This window comes from Hyperolius riggenbachi, chromosome 2 (genome assembly GCF_040937935.1).
Source record: "Hyperolius riggenbachi isolate aHypRig1 chromosome 2, aHypRig1.pri, whole genome shotgun sequence".
NCBI lineage: Eukaryota > Metazoa > Chordata > Amphibia > Anura > Hyperoliidae > Hyperolius > Hyperolius riggenbachi.
Genome location: NC_090647.1, coordinates 259,350,328 through 259,369,934, shown reverse-complemented (window position 1 = coordinate 259,369,934; position 19,607 = coordinate 259,350,328). Strand labels below are relative to the sequence as shown.

The following is a 19,607-nucleotide window of genomic DNA, read 5'->3' as shown; positions in this document are numbered from 1 at the left end:
ACAGTGTCTTATGGTAAATCCGGTCCTGGTGTGACCTAACCTGAACAATCCTGTAAAGCCAAACGTATACATGTAACATGCCACAATACACAATCACACACAATTACCCATCTACAAAACCCATGTAACTGTATAGCATACCCTTTACTCAATGGATGTAATTGCTAGTTTTTAGGCATGGGTAGGGGTGGGGTCAAGGCACAAAACCCTTAATGTGGGGTCAAGAATATCAATCGGCTGGAAAAATGTAAATCTAACCCAGGAGACTACAGTTTTCCTGAGCAGGATTGTGTCATGTAAAATGGACAAAGGTTATCAGTTATGGAATGGTTTATGCTAAAGTTGCCCATTAACGGTACTATATCCAGAATGATGTATCGCCTGATTCAATCATTGCAATCGATCGGAAACGATTGCTTGGGCCCACCAACAGAGGGGAAAATGATAAACAATCTGATCACCTGAAAAGAATAGATCCGAAATTTGCATCGACGGAACAAATCATGGTACAATCGTTCATTGTTGATCGGCATGGTCGATTGTTCGGAAAATTGTACCGCTCATAGGCACCTTTAAGCAGAGAAACCTCTAAATAACTTTTGCTTACTGACAATTTGGTTTCAGCTTTTTTATTTCTTAACCTTGTTGGAAAATTACATCCGGGGCATTCCTGTGGGCCAGTACCTCCGGGTGAGACGTAACTGCACTGAGGCCTCCACATTTGAAATGGAGGCAGCAAACCTGCGCTCCCGTTTCAGGGAGCGGGGCTATCCAGATAACCTGCTGAGGAGGGCATATCAACGGGCCAGTGCGGCTGATCGCTCGGCCCTGATTTTGAGGAATGGGTCCCGGAGGGATGGTGTAGATGGCATACGGTTCTGCACCAAGTATTCCGCTCAACATAAAGAGATTGCTCGAATCTTTGAACGCCATTGGTACATTTTGATAAATGATCCAAAGATTAATACCTTGGTGACACCGGAGCCTAAGATTGCTTTCAAAAGAGCACCATCCATCCGGGACCTTATTGTTAGGAGTCATTTCCGCGGAACTGACTCCATACGCCCCCATTGTAGTGTCACTGGCACTTACGGCTGTGGTGGATGTGGTATATGCCGATTTCTAGTTGTCGGCAGGGAGATTGTACTCCCCAATGGCCATCATTGGTCATTACAACATTTCGTTAATTGTAACACCCCATATGTGGTATATCTCCTTTCTTGCCGGTGTGGGGCTTTCTACATTGGCAAGACGGGACGTGATTTGAAAAGCAGGATCGGTGAACATCTCACCAACATTAAGAGTACCACGTCCACCACATCTGTGGCCAGACACTTTAAAACGATGCATGGGGGCGACTATCGGGGCCTGCGAGTTATCGGCCTGGATCGTATACATACAACAATCAGGGGGGGCAACTATGATCGGTTGCTTCTCCAAAAAGAATCTCGATGGATCTTTGAATTAAAAGCTACCGATCCTCCAGGTTTAAATGAGTCAATTGGATTCTTACCATTTTTACCGATATGACTATGGGCCCCTTTGGGCCCGGGCCACCACTGTTCATTTCTCCCTTCTGTGTGCTCTGGGTCCTCCAACTGCGCCCTTCTCTGTCTGTACTGTGCGCACTGTGTCTGTGGATGGGTTGCCTTGACCTTGGTGGTCTGGGCTTTCTCTCTGCGGTATGACCGTGCACATGGCTACACATTTGATGGAATTTATACTCCCCCCTTTTTTTGATAACAATTTTTTGCACAGGACATCTGACCCAATATTGTGGTCACTTGGATTGATGTCCTATATAGTACGTTTTGCTCAAATGTTTGCTCCAGCCACTATTATAATTCTTAGCTTTTTTATATTATAGTTTCATTATAGTTTTTGTTTTCATGGTAGTTAATACATCAAGCTGAATGAATAATGAGTGTATGTGGTCTGTGTGTACTCTGCCTGTATTCTCCTGTCACGACCAATAGCCATCGGTCTACATGCAACATCTGCGTGTGACTTCCTTCACACGCTGGAGCTGTTTACTTTGGATCCAGCTCCTCCCCTGTATCTGATTGGCTGTGGCTCGTTGTTATGGGGAATGATGTGCGCTCTTGCCGCCAGTGACGGCGGCGTGTGCGCGTATTTAGACAGGACACGGAGACCCAGTTAGCCACGCCTCCCTTTGAGAAAGCCGGAAGTGTCCGGCGAAACATGTTAGGGCGTTTGGCGTGACACGGCTCTACGCACATGCCGCCTTGCCAGGTTCATCCGCCGCTGCCCGCTGCCATCTATGCATGACCGCTTGAACGGTCCCACAGTCCTACCTCCACTTGTGGCTGCTGCTGACCAGTTGTACAACGGTCTCTGCTCGGATTTCCGCACTATCACCAGTGGACTTGTCTGGACTGCTTCCTGTTCCTCCCCTAGCCGTGAGCTCCGGCGGTGGGTTGAGGAACCCTGAAACACAAGCACCCATTTGGAATGCCGTCGCCCGGAGTGGGTACAGTATACGGGTTCCAATACCCAGCCTGGTCATTTTGACAACAGTTTGGTGCATGATTTTACGCTATATCTGCTGCTGCAACTTGCTTTGCCTGCCCCTGCTGTGCATCAACCTTGGGAACTGACTGTTTCATTTTGGCCAATGCTTGCTTTTTTGATTTTTGCTTTGCAATCAACACCTTGCACATTGATATCATCTATATTGCTATAACTGTGCTTATGAGATCATCTGCTGAGCTGGACTCTTGGCCTATTACATGCATTGGGATCCCTAAACCATATTAGGTGGTTCAAGCTAGGGCTGTGAGTGCATGGATGTGCGGGTCAGTATGCGTGCGATGTCCCTCTGATGATTGCTGCATGTGTGGGTTTTTATGATGGATTCTTGTGATTTTTGATAATAATAATTAATAAAGCTTTTTTGCATTTTTATAAGTTTGACTTGTACAGTGAACTTATTACACATGCCTCCCAACCCCCATTTCCCTTGATCTTTACGTTATTTCTCATAAGTTTATTTTCACCTCGGATGTCCTTTAAGCAGACTGGTATCAATCTCTGTGGGCCCTGCCATACTAAATACCAGCCCACATGACACACATAAGAGAGGGGCAACAAAGCCTCCCTTCCCTAGCATAGACAAGGGGCCCATCCCTACCTCTGGTGCCCAAGAGGAGGTGGGGGTAACTACCCCCACACAAAATATGGGGATAAGTCCTGGGGGTCTTATGATGGAATCTGGGAGTCCTCTTCAATAAGGTGATCCCTAGATGTCCATACTAGAGTGGGGCCGAACCTCCGATTTTAGGTTCGCGAACTGAAGGTCCTTTCTGACAGGACGCTTGCGGCAGGGCAGGAGAGAAGTTGGATGGCAAATTGGGACAGCTCTGGCCACAGGTCAAGCCTGCACACCCAGTAGTTCAAGGGTTCCTCATCGCTGTTCACAGCAGTGTCTACATCCACACTTAAGGCCAGGTAGTCGGCTACCTGCCGTTCCAGGCGTTGGTGGAGGGTGGATCCGGAAGGGCTACGGCGAGGCGTTGGACTAAAGAACGTCCGCATGTCCGACATCACCATGAGATCGCTGGAGCGTCCTGTCTTTGACTGCGTGGACACGGGAGGAGGATTAGTGGCAGTGGTACCTTGCTGGTGTTGTGCTGTCACATCACCCTTAAAGGCATTGTAAAGCATAGTTGACAGCTTGTTCTGCATGTGCTGCATCCTTTCCACCTTCAGGTGAGTTGGTAACAGGTCCGCCACTTTGTGCCTGTACCGAGGGTCTAGTAGTGTGGCCACCCAGTACAGCTCATTCCCCTTGAGGTTTTTTATACGGGGGTCCCTCAACAGGCAGGACAGCATAAAAGACGACATCTGCACAAAGTCGGATCCAGATGTACCATCCATCTCCTCTTGCTCTTCCTCAGTGACGTCACATAAGTCAACCTCCTCCCCCCAGCCGCGAACAATACCATGGGAAGGTTGAGCAGCACAAGCCCCCTGCGACGCCTGCTGCGGTTGTTCTCCTGCCGCCGTCCCCTCCTCCTCCTCCTCCTTCCCCAAAGAAACACCTTGCTCATCATCCTCTGAGTCTGACTCGTCTTCTGCACACGACTTCTCTTCTTCCTTCTCCTCCCCCCTCTGTGCTGCCGCAGGTGTTGAGGAAACAGCTGGGTCTGATGAAAATTGGTCCCATGCCTGTTCCTGCCGTAACTGTTCCTGGTCACGCTCATTCGCAGCTTCATCCGCCACTCTACGCACAGCACGCTCCAAGAAGTAAGCGTAGGGAATCAAGTCGCTGATGGTGCCTTCACTGCGGCTCACCAGGTTGGTCACCTTCTCAAACGGCCGCATGAGCCTGCATGCATTTCTCATCAGTGTCCAGTTGTCGGCCAGAACATATCCATCTTCCCAGACTGTTTCATTCTACTGGAGTTGTAGAGGTACTGGGTGACGGCTTTCTTCTGTTCTAGCAGGCGGGAGAACATGAGCAGGGTCGAATTCCAGCGAGTCGGGCTATCGCAAATCAGGCGTCTCACCGGCAAGTTGTTTTTCCGCTGAATTTCCGCAAAGTGTGCCATGGCTGTGTAAGACCGCCTCAAATGCCCACAGAACTTCCTGGCCTGCTTCAGGACATCTGCTAAGCCAGGGTACTTTGACACAAATCTTTGAACAACTAGATTCATGACATGTGCCATGCAGGGTATGTGTGTCAGCTTCCCCATATGCAAAGCGGCAAGCAGATTGCTGCCGTTGTCGCACACCACGTTGCCTATCTCCAGGTGGTGCGGGGTCAGCCACTCATCCACCTGTTTCTTAAGAGCAGCCAGGAGAGCTGCTCCAGTGTGACTCTCCGCTTTGAGGCAAGACATGTCTAAGATGGCGTGACACCGTCGTACCTGGCATGCAGCATAGGCCCTGCGGAGCTGGGGCTGTGTAGCTGGAGAGCAGAACTGCCACTCAGCCAAGGAGGAGGAGGACAGCGAAGAGCATGTAGCAGGAGGAGAGGAGGTGGCAGGAGGCCTGCCTGCAAGCCGTGGAGGTGTCACAATTTGGTCCGCTGCGCCCTGCTTGCCATCGTTCACCAGGTTGACCCAATGGGCTGTGTACGTAATGTAGCGGCCCTGCCCGTGCTTGGCAGACCAGGCATCCGTGGTCAGGTGTACCCTTGACCCAACGCTCTTCGCAAGAGATGACACCACTTGCCTCTCAACTTCACGGTGCAGTTGGGGTATGGCCTTTCTAGAAAAATAAGTGCGGCCTGGCATCTTCCACTGCGGTGTCCCGATGGCCACAAATTTACGGAAGGCCTCAGAGTCCACCAGCCGGTATGGTAACAGCTGGCGAGCTAACAGTTCCGCCACGCCAGCTGTCAGACGCCGGGCAAGGGGGTGACTGGCCGAAATTGGCTTCTTCCGCTCAAACATTTCCTTCACGGACACCTGACTGCTGCTGTGGGCAGAGGAGCAGGAAGTGCTCAAGGGCAGAGGCGGAGTGGAGGAGGGTGCCTGTGAAGGTGCAAGGGAGAAAGCGGCAGAAGCAGATGATGCATCTGAAGGAGGAAGAGGAGAAGGAGGGTGACTTTTCTTCTGTGTGCTGCTGCTGCTTTTGCTCAGGTGGCCATCCCATTGCTGTTTGTGCCTTTTCTCCAGGTGCCTTCGTAAGGCACTTGTCCCTACGTGAGTGTTGGCCTTTCCACGGCTCAATTTTTGTTGGCAGAGCGAACAGATGGCTTTGCTCCGATCTGAGGCACACACATTAAAAAATTTCCACACCGCTGAGCCACCCTGGGATGTGGGCACTATGGGGACCTCAGCAGCTGATGCTGAAGGGCAAGTTGGCTGGCTGTACATAGGTGGCGATACATGGTGCCGGACACTGCCACCAGCTGTTTCTGACGAAGAGCTGCCCCAGCTTCTTTCAGCAACTTCTCTCCTCCTACTACTCTCTGACTCCCCCTCTGAACTGTTCCCCTCTTCATCTCCTCTATTGGGAACATACAGAGGATCCGTATCATCATCATCATCGTAATCATCCTGCCCAGCTTCGCTTGCCTCAGAAAAATCCAAACATGCACCATCAGTAGGTCCTTCATCCTCCTTACACGTTACATCCATAGTGTTGCTGCGTAACTCAGACATATGAGCTGGTGAAAATTCATCTGGCTGTAACAACAATGGCTGTGCATCAGTGATTTCACCACTGAATAATTCTTGCGAAGTGTCAAATGCAGCGGAAGTGGTGCTAGTAGTAGCGCTGGTGGCTGAGCAAGATGAGGTGTTCTGTGTCGCTAAATACTCAACCACGTCCTGACAATCTTGGGAGGTGATGGGACGTGCCTTCTTCGGAGCACTGTACTGTGGGCCAGGTCCACACAAAATTACATTTACACGACCTCGCACAGACCTGCCGGGAGGCCTTCCTCTGGCTCTGGCACTACCTCTTCCTCTACCTGTTTTGTCCATATCGGGTATGCACGGAGTGGTATATCACACTGTGTGCACTCACGTAGGTAGGTGGGTTCACTTAACTGCACAGGTATGCGCACTGATGCGGTGGGTTCACTGAACAGAACAGGTATGCAGTGGCGGGTTCACTGAACAGAACAGGTATGCAGTGGTGGGTTCACTGAACAGGTATGCAGTGGCGGGTTTACTGAACACAACAGGTATGCAGTTGCGGGTTCACAGAACAGGTATGCAGTGGCAGGTTCACTGAACAGGTATACAGTGGCGGGTTCACCGAACACAACAGGTATGCAGTGGTGGGTTCACAGAACAGGTATGCAGTGGCAGGTTCACAGAACAGGTATACAGTGGCGGGTTCACTGAACAGAACAGGTATACAGTGGCAGGTTCACTGAACAGAACAGGTATACAGTGGCGGGTTCACTGAACACAACAGGTATGCAGTGGCGGGTTCACTGAACAGAACAGGTATGCAGTGGTGGGTTCACTGAACAGGAATACAGTGGCGGGTTCACTGAACACAACAGGTATGCAGTGGCGGGTTCACTGAACAGAACAGGTATGCAGTGGTGGGTTCACTGAACAGGAATACAGTGGCGGGTTCACTGAACAGAACAGGTATGCAGTGGTGGGTTCACTGAACAGAACAGGTATACAGTGGCAGGTTCACTGAACAGAACAGGTATGCAGTGGCAGGTTCACTGAACAGGTATGCAGTGGTGGGTTCACTGAACAGGTATGCAGTGGCAGGTTCACTGAACAGGTATACAGTGGCGGGTTCACTGAACAGAACAGGTATGCAGTGGCGGGTTCACTGAACAGAACAGGTATGCAGTGGTGGGTTCACAGAACAGGTATGCAGTGGCAGGTTCACAGAACAGGTATACAGTGGTAGGTTCACTGAACAGAACAGGTATACAGTGGCGGGTTCACTGAACAGAACAGGTATACAGTGGCAGGTTCACTGAACAGAACAGGTATACAGTGGCGGGTTCACTGAACAGAACAGGTATGCAGTGGCGGGTTCACTGAACAGAACAGGTATGCAGTGGTGGGTTCACTGAACAGGTATGCAGTGGTGGGTTCACAGAACAGGTATGCAGTGGCAGGTTCACTGAACAGGTATGCAGTGGTGGGTTCACTGAACAGGTATGCAGTGGTTGGTTCACTGAACAGGTATGCAGTGGTGGGTTCACAGTACAGGTATGCAGTGGTGGGTTCACTGAACAGGAATACAGTGGCGGGTTCACTGAACACAACAGGTATGCAGTGGCGGGTTCACTGAACAGAACAGGTATGCAGTGGTGGGTTCACTGAACAGGAATACAGTGGCGGGTTCACTGAACAGAACAGGTATGCAGTGGTGGGTTCACTGAACAGAACAGGTATACAGTGGCAGGTTCACTGAACAGAACAGGTATGCAGTGGCAGGTTCACTGAACAGGTATGCAGTGGTGGGTTCACTGAACAGGTATGCAGTGGCAGGTTCACTGAACAGGTATACAGTGGCGGGTTCACTGAACAGAACAGGTATGCAGTGGCGGGTTCACTGAACAGAACAGGTATGCAGTGGTGGGTTCACAGAACAGGTATGCAGTGGCAGGTTCACAGAACAGGTATACAGTGGTAGGTTCACTGAACAGAACAGGTATACAGTGGCGGGTTCACTGAACAGAACAGGTATACAGTGGCAGGTTCACTGAACAGAACAGGTATACAGTGGCGGGTTCACTGAACAGAACAGGTATGCAGTGGCGGGTTCACTGAACAGAACAGGTATGCAGTGGTGGGTTCACTGAACAGGTATGCAGTGGTGGGTTCACAGAACAGGTATGCAGTGGCAGGTTCACTGAACAGGTATGCAGTGGTGGGTTCACTGAACAGGTATGCAGTGGTTGGTTCACTGAACAGGTATGCAGTGGTGGGTTCACAGTACAGGTATGCAGTGGTGGGTTCACAGAACAGGTATGCAGTGGCAGGTTCACTGAACAGGTATGCAGGTATCCAGTGGGCTCACTGAACAGAACAGGTATGGTGGGCTCACTGAACAGAACAGGTATGCAGCCAGGAACAAGCTAAGCCTAACTAATCTTTCCCTATGAGAGACAGTCTGCAGCAGCTCACCCTACTCTCACTAACGCAGGCACACGAGTGAGCTTAATGGCCGCCGATGCCTGCCTTTTATTAGGGGGGGAGTGGCTCCAGGGGCTAGTGTAGCCTGATTGGCTACACTGGGCCTAATGACTGTGATGTAGAGGGTCAAAGTTGACCCTCATGGTGCATTATGGGGCGAACCGAACTTCGCCTGCGGGACGTGAACGCGAACCACTGAAGTTCGCATGGAACCGTTCACAGGCGAACCGTTCGGCCCAACTCTAATCCATACCCTTCCAGGTAGATGGAATATGTTGAAGGTCACTTTTGACCTTTTAGATCTTTTGTGAAAAAAGTTAAAGGGGTTCTTTAAGCTAAAAAAAATAATATTGTTTCTCAAACACCTGCGCCAATAAGGCCTGTCAGCTGCTGAATGGATAACAGTATCCTTGTGTTACTGAATACAATCTACAGTGCTATTGTGAAGTAATAAAACCTTTTTATTAATTAAAACAGCAAGCAGCATGTATCTCCTGGGTCCCTAACCCTTTTTAAACCATCAACAAGCATGTGTTACCCACACACACAATTCACTGCAGTGAATGGATTTTAGATGGAAAGAGAAAAAACTGGGCGCAAATCAAAAACATGCGCTGAATCAAATCTTCCAAAATTATAAAAAAATTATTGTAGATCAACAACAAAAAATGTGCTGTGCACAACTATTAAAACAATCTCCTGTCAAAAAGCTAAAAGCAACTGTTTCAACAATTGTAGAGGCAGAGATATTAATCCCATATAGATATGCTGAAGAAGAGGGGTGGACCCCTTGAAACGTCAGCCATTCATTACATTGTACGAAGTGACGTCACTCTGAATAGCACCCTATCAGTGGGCACTTCCGGTATCTGCATGCAGCGCTAGACATCTGAGGCTGCATAAACGCTAGTCTCTCCCTGCTTGTTGGAACGGCTGTCCTTTAGTGGAGGATTGAGACGAAGATATCTATTACCTAACAAGCCACCCACTCTGGACGGGTAACGTATGAACGGTTACCCAGTTTATTGCTGGTCTGCAACTTGATTATGCAAGATTAAGCAGCTGCTTCTGTACTGTACACATGTCACATGACTTACTCCAGCGGCTCTATCATTTGGATTTAAAGAAACTCTATGTACACATATAACTATATATCAGCATATCTATATGGGATTAATACCTCTGCCTCTACAATTGTTGGAACAGTTGCTTTTAGCTTTTTGACAGGAGATTGTTTTAATAGTTGTGCACAGCACATTTTTTGTTGTTGATCTACAATAATTTTTTATAATTTTAGAAGATTTGATTCAGTGCATGTTTTTGCTTTGGGCCCAGTTTTTTCTCTTTCCATATAAAGTCCATTCACTGCAGTGAATTGTGTGTGTGGGTAACACATGCTTGTTGATGGTTTAAAATGGGTTAGGGACCCAGGAGATACATGCTGCTTGCTGTTTTAATTAATAAAGAGGTTTTATTACTTGACAATAGGGCTGTGGATTGAATTTTATTATAGGTTCTTTAAGCTGTCTTTTAAAAAAAAAAAAGGTTTCACTTACCTGGGGCTTCTATCGCCCCCCCTGCCGGTCCTCAAGGATCATCCTGTCTCCTGCCGCGGGTCACTTTCTCTTTTTTCGTCTAACTAGACAAACAACACTGCACCTGCGCGGCCGTTCTTGTTCTCGCTCGGTTAGCAACGGGATAAAATCACCTAAGTGAGTTTTTCTAACACCCTGCGAGATGATGCCTATTGCTGGGATTTGAGGGTAAGTATGGGAAATCTTATTTAGAGGGTAAGGGATAGATTAGAGGGTCATAGATGGAAATATAGGTTTAATGTCGCTATATGCTGTGTAATATTGCTGTGCCATTTTTGTATATTCTAAATCTCATTCTGATCTCTTGATGTAGGCAGCAGGTCTAGTGCCCTATACGATACATATTTTTTTTAATAATACAGGCTGAACTTCAGTGTACATATTCTACAATAAGTAAGCATTTGTCCTTGTGAAATGCAGCATTTCTTATTATACAACTCTCAGGAAATGCAGCATCTGCTGTCAGTGTTTCCCAGGCAATTATAATGTTACGTAACTCATATGTGTTTGTGAAATAAAGGTGGGGCTGCAGGTTTTTGCTGCATAATGCCATATACTTTGTACAGTAGCCATACCGGTACTTGTACAATAGACAGACTTTACTGCCAAGCCCATTTTAATATTTGTAACAAGAGAATCACCATTTGTAAAACTGCTTGCTTAAATCAAACCTGTAGTGTAAAAAAGAACCTGATACTTACCTATGGAGAGCGAAGGCTCAGTATCCTATTGAGCCTCCCCTGTCCGCTCTCAGTCCCCTTGTTCTAGCGCTGTCACCCGGTAAAGTTATGCTGTCTCCGGCAACCCTCAGACGCCCGAGTGCTCCTGAAGACGGGTAGCTCCGTACTGCACTTGCACAGCATGGAGCCACCCTTCTTTGGGAGCACTTGAGCACATGAGTGCTCCCAAAGCCTTCCGAGGGTCCCCGAAGGCGTATTCAACCAGTTGGTCAAATATGCAGAAAGGGGGTGACAGCCCTGGAACGAGGGGACTGAGATGGGACAGGGAAGGCTCAATACAAACCAGAGCTCCATACCTAAGTATCAGATTTATTATTTTGCTTGAGATTTACTTTAAGGCCTATTTTTAACCATGTCTACACATTTTTTTGTGTAAATATTGTATTAATCTTCTTTTAGGATAACCTTTTGCTTCAAAAATGGGAGAATGAACCTGCAAACCTTTACAGCAGTCCTTCCGTGTACTCAATGAGTACTGTACGCAGCTGCCCAACTCCAGACAGACCAGCTTATCCTAACCCTACTAGGACAAGTCATACATTACCCAACTATGCTATGGGAAAACTAACAAGACAGAATCCAAGGAAGGTATACATTTCAGTGCTTATTTGTATTGGTGGTAGTGATGTCTATAAAAAAATGTGGACAAATGATGAGGAATAACAGAGGCGCCTGATTAGTGTAAAAAGCTTAAAAACCGCTTAAAAGGAGGGGGGTTGGTGGTAACCGCCCTCAGGTAAAGAGTGACCAGTCAATCAGTCATATATAAATAATTGATAGAATTTATTTGGGATCTCCAGGCAAGCAACGCGCTCCACGGGTCAAAAGCCCGCCTCATCAGGCAACCAACCTGGAGATAAACACGACTGTGTCCGAGTAAGGAAGAGCGCCTACTGTGATTCGGGCTTTTGACCCGTGGAGCGCGTTGCTTGCCTGGAGATCCCAAATAAATTCTATCAATTATTTATATATGACTGATTGACTGGTCACTCTTTACCTGAGGGCGGTTACCACCAACCCCCCTCCTTTTAAGCGGTTTTTAAGCTTTTTACACTAATCAGGCGCCTCTGTTATTCCTCATCATTTGTCGATCTAGTCCACCCTTGGTGGAGGGGTGCATCCCCTTTCTTCCGATCTACAGAGAGCGACTTCTTAGACCTGAGTGGGGTCAGGCTATAATTCTCCCCACCTGCACCATCAGTGGTTGCCTTAGTGGTGACCCAGACTTGTGAGTATATTTCTAATTGTTGTTTTGTCTTGCTCAATTTGTCAAGACTTACTACACCATATTGGGCTCTCGGTTTTTTTCCTTCACGTTATTCCATATAAAAAAATGTGGTACCTTCTTTACATTTCTGCCAGCATATGTTAGTATGCTATAATTGTAAAAGAAAAAGAAGGCCTTGCACATCCCTATATAAAACTTTAGCTTTATGTGAAAAAATTAAAAGGCATACATTACACAGTCCCAAAAGACCAGAGAGAGGTACTGGCTGGTGGGGAGGTCGACAGCCGTTTCGCGCCGCTATCTGCTGTGGCGCATCATCAGGACCTGATGATGCGCCACAGCAGATAGCTGCGCGAAACGGCTGTCGACCTCCCCACCAGCCAGTACCTCTCGCTGGTCTTTTGGGACTGTGTAATGTATGCCTTTTAATTTTAATTTTTTCAAATAAAGCTAAAATTTTATATAGGGATGTGCAAGGCCTTCTTTTTCTTTTACAATTATTGCATATATACAGTTGTCTGGCCGGTGCACTCCCTTAGTAATATACTCAGCATCCTGTGCAGGGTTTTTTTCTTCTTTGCAAATATGTTAGTATGCTTGTGTATATTACATGCATCATAAAATAATCATGTTTAACCTGCTTTACATTTCCAAAGGTTACATTTCCATATGTGACTGAATAGTAATTTGACAATTTTGTGGTGATGTCATACTGAATAATTTCATCTTATGAAAGCCTCTCCTCCTCCTTTGTTTAGTCGACCCCAACTCTTTGTGGCCATATGAACTTTTTCACGCCAGATGTGTCTGTCAATCACTGCTTCCTTCATCTGTTGCATAGGCATGTTCATAGCTTCTCATATGCCGTCTATCAATCTTAGCCTCAGTCGTCCTCTTCTTCTTTAGCCCTCAATTTTTCCAAGCATCAAGGATTTCTTCAAATAATCCGGTCTTCTCATTATGTGATCAAAGTATTTCAGTTTTAATAGTAGTATCAGCCCTTCTGGTGAACTCTCCTTTTTTCTTTATAGCGTACCTGAAGGAAAAAAGTGGCCCCTAGGAGGTACTTCCTCGGGAGGGGGAAGCCTCTGGATCCTAAAGAGGCTTCTCCTATCCTCCTCAGCAGAGGAGATCCAGTGATGGGACCCCAAAAAATATGGTCGGCGTTTGTCACTGGTGTGAGCAGGCACAGTAGCGGCTTTCCATTGGGCTCCGGTGGAAATAGTCGAGCCCGATCAGGTTTGCTCCACTGCACAGGTGCAGATGCCTCGTGTCTGCGCACTAGAGTGGGCCCAATTGGTTTTCAGCTATTTCCAACGGAGCCCATCAGAAAGGCGCTACTGTGCCTGCACACTGCGGCTACTGCTGGTGTTATTATTATTTTTTTTTCTGGGGCACTCAGCGGTGGAAAGGGGTCTGCAAGGAACAACGTGGGAAGCCTCTTTAGGGTCCAAAGGCTTCCCCCTCACGAGGTGCATACCCCTTAGGGGAGGTTTTTATCTTTACAGGTTTACTTTAAGTATTGACTGGTTAGATCTTCTAGCAGTCCAGGGAACTCTTAGCAGCTTTCTCCACACCCACAATTCAAAAGTATAATTTTTTCTATGAATGACCTTATTTATAGTCCAACTTTCACAGCCAAATGTTACTACTGGGAAGACCATAGTTTTATGAAAGCCTAGGATCCACTAATTAACTACTTAAAGACCGCCTCACGCCAATGGGAGTGACCGTGGTGGCAGCCCTAGGACCGCCTAACGCTAATTGGCGTCATGTCCTGGGGCTGCAGTTTCACAGGGAACGGCCGCGCGCATGTGCGATCGTTCCCTGCCACTTCACAGAACGGAGTTCGTGATTATCCTGCTAGCCACCGATCGCGGCTAGCAGGCTGTTTGTAAACGAAAGGTGAAAGAAATCCCCTTTGTTTACATGCGTACAGCGCTGCGGCCCCCAGCAGCGCTTTATGAGATCGGCGATTCCCAGCCTCTGATTGGCTGGGGAAAGCCGTCCTCTCAGAGGCTGATGCCTATGAGAGGCGGAACAGGACGGATCGCCGTCCTGTTTCAAATCAGATACTGGAGGGGAGGGAGGGAGGGAGAGAGAGCCTCGATGAGGCTTCAGCAAAAAAAATAAAAAATAAACAAAGTGCTGCAGCGATCTGACCCCTCTGGGGGCATGTCCCCTTAGGGACAAAAAAAGGAGGTGAGTCCAATCGCTGGGCTCCCAAGCTGGGCTGTGCAGGAGGCTGAAAAGCCTGCACAGCCCAGTACAGCAAAAAATGGCCTAGTCTTTAGGGGGGGTTAGCACTGTGGGCGTCAAGTGGTTAAACAGTACTATTATTGATTTTATATTTTCAAATAGTACTTCTGCAAGGATCAAAGAACTTCACCAATGCCAAACATCCATTAGTACTTGGTAGTGTTGACTATCATGATCAGGTCCCATTACATTTCCTCTTTACATGTTTTAATGTTGAAAGAAACACAGAGATCTATATTTTAGAAATCCCTTATATTACAGCCATAAACATATTTCCACTTCTGAAGATACGAAGATAAAAGGTTATCCATGAGGCTGTGGGCATTTGTTTTATTTTACTAAAACAAGGTTTATTTCTTTCAGAGCATACACATTAACTTTTCAATACTATATCAAGAGATCATTAAGTAACCAGCATGCTAAACTAAAATGTACAGTGTATTGCTGGCTTTAAATGGCGCCACTGGTAGGATTGGCATTGCCACATTATTTTTTTTTAAAGTGAAGTAGGACTTTAAAAATGAAATGTATTTTTCTACTTGTGCATTTATATAGCACGGATATCTCCCATGGCACTTTACAGTGTATATAGGCTTCTGTTCACTAAGAGCAGTCGATTTAGGTTGGTAAAATACTGCATTTGGTATTTTACACTTTTTTTCCAATTCACTAAGATTTCCGCACAGATCCTGCAGTTGAAGTTTGGTAATACTGTATACAGAAAAATGTTGCTCAAAATCACTAAGCCCTACTTGGTAATTCTCAGCAGCTGTGAAGTAGGTCTGGCAGGAAGCTGTGATTCTTCCCACAAGTGGTGTACATGAGCCGTTGCTTTTTCTGTCCTGTGCATCTCTGGCATTCCTTAAGATGTGCTCTTCTGTGTATAAATATATACAGTAGGTTTGCACATCTAAAGGTATATAGAAAAGCCTTTTAATTGTCTCCTTTTCCTGCTCTGTCTTTGTTAAATACCGACCATCAGTGCATAGGAACAAATGGGTTGTGAAGCAGTACTGTGTGGCTCTCCCTATTGGCTTTCTGCTGCATCTGTCAACTTTACTACATGGAGATTGTAAGTTGCCGACTGGTCAGAGCTGGAGATAATGTCTGAAAACTTCTATTAGATTTACTGAATGCTTTAATCTTTGTGAAATGACATTTACTGACATGTGTTGAGGTACTTACCGCACAAGTCGTTAAAGGGACTCTGTAACAAAAATGTCATTGTGTTTTCTACCATCCTACAGGTTCTTAAACCTATTATAATGTGCTCTGGCTTACTGCAGCACTTTCTACTATCACCATCTCTGTAATAAATCAGCTTATCTTTCCCCTGTCTGACTTGTCGCCCTGTGTCTGGAAGGCTGCCAACTCTTCAGTGTGATCTGCTATATGCATGCCCCCTCTATGCACACTCCCCTGTGTGTGTGTGTTATTTACATTAGCCAGCTTTTCTCTGCTCTCTTATCTTTTACAAGCTGGATAAATCCTCTGTTCACATACTGATGAGTCACATACTGCAGAATTACAGACAACCGGGCAGAGCTGTCTGTAAGAAGAAACAAACAATCAGCTTGTAACTCTTCAGTGAGCTGCAGGGGGGAAACACACAAATGATCTCTTGAGATTTAAAAGGAAGGCTGTATACAGACTGATTGTGTATGGATGTATTTTCTATGTGTGGACATACTGTACATCAACCTACTTCCTGTTTTGGTGTCCATTTTGTTTGTTTACAAACAAACTTTTTAAAACTGTTTTTGACTACTTTTAATGCGGCGGGGAGCGGCGAAATTGTGACAGAGGGGAATAGGAGAAGTCCCCTAATACACCGGTATGTTTACTTTTGTGTGATTTTAACAATACAGATTCTCTTTAAATTTTACTTTTCAGTGTGGTAATAGGTTTAGTGAATTGGCATTTGGCAAGATGGTTGGTAAAATAAGCTGTGCTTAGTGAGTTGAAGCCATTGTCTTGTCACTAACTGCCCCTAAGAGGGACTCACAATCTAATCCCTATCAGTACAAGAAGGAAACATTTTGATTTTAAAGCATGTGTCCTGATTCAATGTGCATACTGACTTTACATCAATTCGTCTTCATCCTCCTAAATAGGTTTTATTTTACCTTTGTTTTTCCTAGGTTGAGAAATATGACCTGGACATCATTTACATTTAAGATGGAAGCAACCTCTGGACTTTTTTTGGATATTTAAATTATTTTTTATATGACAAATAAATCCATCAAATTTGTTTTCACTTTAAGGGACTGAAAAGTTAGAGATCTCTTTAGTGGGACTGATACTCCTCTAGAATATTGTGAAAAGGTTGAGTGGTAGGCTTTTCCCACCCAGCCACGTTCCAGGGATTTTAATTTGCTGCCTGTGATATGTGTCTCAATGAGGACGAGAATGCCAGGTTACTCTTTACACATAAAATTTAGAATTAAGGATCTTTTGATTGAGTCATTTAAACCCCTCACGTTTCAGCATAAAATGCTTGAATCCTTGTTTTTAGCCGCCATTTGTGAAATAAAGGTAATCCGCTGAATAGTTTAGAGAAAAGCTCATACGAGCACATGTTGTACCTGAGCAAAATACATGTGTGCAGTGCAAATAAAAGTACTTTGGTTGATAACAGCATTACAATAAAGCAAATAGAACCAATAACTAAAGCCAGTAAAACACCCTGTAGCAGTGAAACAGACAAATGGGACATTATACCCAGAACCATCACATAGTAGGATATTAAACAGAGTGAAGCCATAAGCCACACATGTTCTGTTTTAACAGAACAATTACGTCACAATTGGTGGTGGGACACTGGGATGAGGCCCCGTCTGAACAATAGCACAAAATCGTCATGCACCGTTGTATAATCATGAAATGGCAAAAACATGTAGCAATACATCTATCAATCAAGTTCCAACCTCTTGACAACCGGCCGAAGATTATCAAATTGCATATTGAGCATATAGTAGAAAATGTCCACTTGTAAAAAAAAGATGACATTCAGACTCAGAGTGGAATAAATGGTAACATAAACACAAAGACGCGAGCATTATCGCCCGCCAACACTCCAGACAAAAAGGGGGAAAAGGAAATCCCAAAAGTAGAAAGAAGTTCCTGCATGTTAGCCTGGGACCCTCTGATGGATAGCACTCTCAAACACGAAGGAGGAAGGATGATAGGTCCACATACCTGCTGGAAGGCTTGCAGTTACGGTAGGTGGCATGGTCAATTTAGAGGGCCAGATAACTGTAAAACTGCGTTGTTGGATAGAAAAGTAAGGCATAACGGAGAACAGTTCAGGAGTCAAAAGTACCTTAACATGGAGGGGAAGCTCTCCCTAAGCCATGCGGCCAGACTTCCAGCCAGCGGTGTACCTTCTCAGGTTCAGTGAAAAACAGCATTTTACCCTCGGCTGTTACCCGCAGTTTAGCGGGGTAAAGCATGGATTTGGATGTCAAGTAGTTTGCTTTTGGCTGCAGTAAATTTAGCACGCTGGTGCTGCACTTCCATTGTAAAGTACGGATAGAATGAAATCGTGGTATTTTCAAAAGCTATGGAGCCTTTTTCTTGCAGCTTTGAGCACAATATCTCTCTGCAGTTTAACACTTTGAATATAATTGAAGAGGTGGCGCACCAGGAGCAGGAGGCTTGGGGGAGAATTTATGCGCTCTCTCAACAATAAATACACTGGAAAAAGTATCAGTACCAAATAATTATTTGAGCAGGGTTTCCGTAACTTTTTCAGGCTCTGACCCCTCAGTTATTTTAGGCAGGCCAACGATCCTGAAATTAGAGTGCCTTTGCCTATTTTCTTGATCTTCCTGACCATCTGCAATGGCCTTAAGCCCCTTCTGTGAGTTCCTCATCTCCCTGGACAGAGGGTGCAGTGTCCTCAAGTGAGCTAAAACACTCCTCAGCTTCCACTACTCTGCCCTTAATGCCTAGCATACATGGTACGTTTCTTTCCTTATCAATCAAGCTGCTGATGGCTTGATTGATAATATCCGACAGGTCTGATGACCTGCCAGATAGATTCCCCGCTCGATCCCCGCCGGCGGACAATAGCGGGGATTGAGCGGCTGATAAGGAGCGCCGGCGGGGACGAGTGGGAATCGATCAGCGCGGACGAGCGGGGACGCGGCTGGAGTCGATCGGCTAATCGGCCGCCGGATCGAACCATGTATGCCCTGCATAAGACTGCTTAGGTCTTGGCGCAGGAACAACATCCGATCTTATCTCCTCAAGGGTGGATGTAATAACCCTTAGTGAGGATTGGCAGGCTGAGATCACCTTCACCACTTGGGCAAAGTTGTCTTACAGTGGCCGTGGATTCCTCATCTGAGCACGGCTGGGACGCATATTTGGCACCATCTTGGTCCAGGCCATGCTGGAATTTTTGCAGCTTAGCAAGAAGCGTTAGCTGGACATACTGCGTCTCTGCATCTAGAAGAAGCTTTGAAAGACACTAGGATGGGTTGGGAAGAGAATGGTGCTCTATGAGAATAAAAGCATGATGGCTTCAGAAGAGAGCTCTCTCTAAGCATGTCCTCACGCCATCATCTTCTGGCCACGCCCTCAATCCATCAAATCTGTAACCCAAGGTGATATGTGACATATTGAGATAGACATGTGTATAAACAGTGCCTAACACACAAATACCTATGCTGTGTTCCTTTTTTTTCTTTCTCTGCCTGAAAGAGTTAATCAGGTATGTAAATGGCAGTTCCTGTATGAGTCAGGACTGGGTCAGACTACAGTGTGACCCTCACTGATAAGAAATTACAACTATAAACCACTTTCCTAGCAGAAAATGGCTTCTGAGAGCAGGAAAGAGATAAAAAGGATCAATAGTTCATAGATTTTAGTTCTGGCATACTTTAATGAATGTGCCATTGAGCAAAAACAATAAAAGAGTAAAAACTTAAAAAGTAGATTTAAATATAAAATAAAACTGTGGAATATCTTTAAAAAGTCATTTTTAGGAGAAGGAGGATAGATACTATTGTTTATTTCATTCGTTTATTTTCACCACGGGTGTCCTTTAAGGTTGGAGAACAGCAGAACATAAGCAGTCCAGCAAATCTGGAGTGATTTCTTTTTAATGCATCTATTTTCAAATGTTTGCAGCCCTCATCAAGGTCATATGCGAATCTATTCAGCTTGATGAATGTAATATACGCACACT

The 19,607-nt window shown here is 46.0% G+C and overlaps 1 protein-coding gene across 3 annotated transcripts in view; it reads left to right on the top strand.

Moving 5' to 3' along the window:
• Positions 1-17,048, top strand: part of LOC137546286 (merlin-like) — a 97,075-nt gene extending 80,027 nt beyond the window's left edge. For all 3 annotated transcript variants that reach the window (XM_068268566.1, XM_068268567.1, XM_068268568.1), the window contains 2 exons: positions 11,326-11,514; positions 16,555-17,048. In XM_068268566.1, coding sequence (XP_068124667.1) covers positions 11,326-11,514; positions 16,555-16,590 — 225 coding nt within the window. In that variant the 3' untranslated portion in view covers positions 16,591-17,048. The remainder of the gene's footprint in view (positions 1-11,325; positions 11,515-16,554) is intronic.
• Positions 17,049-19,607: the final 2,559 nt, after the last annotated feature.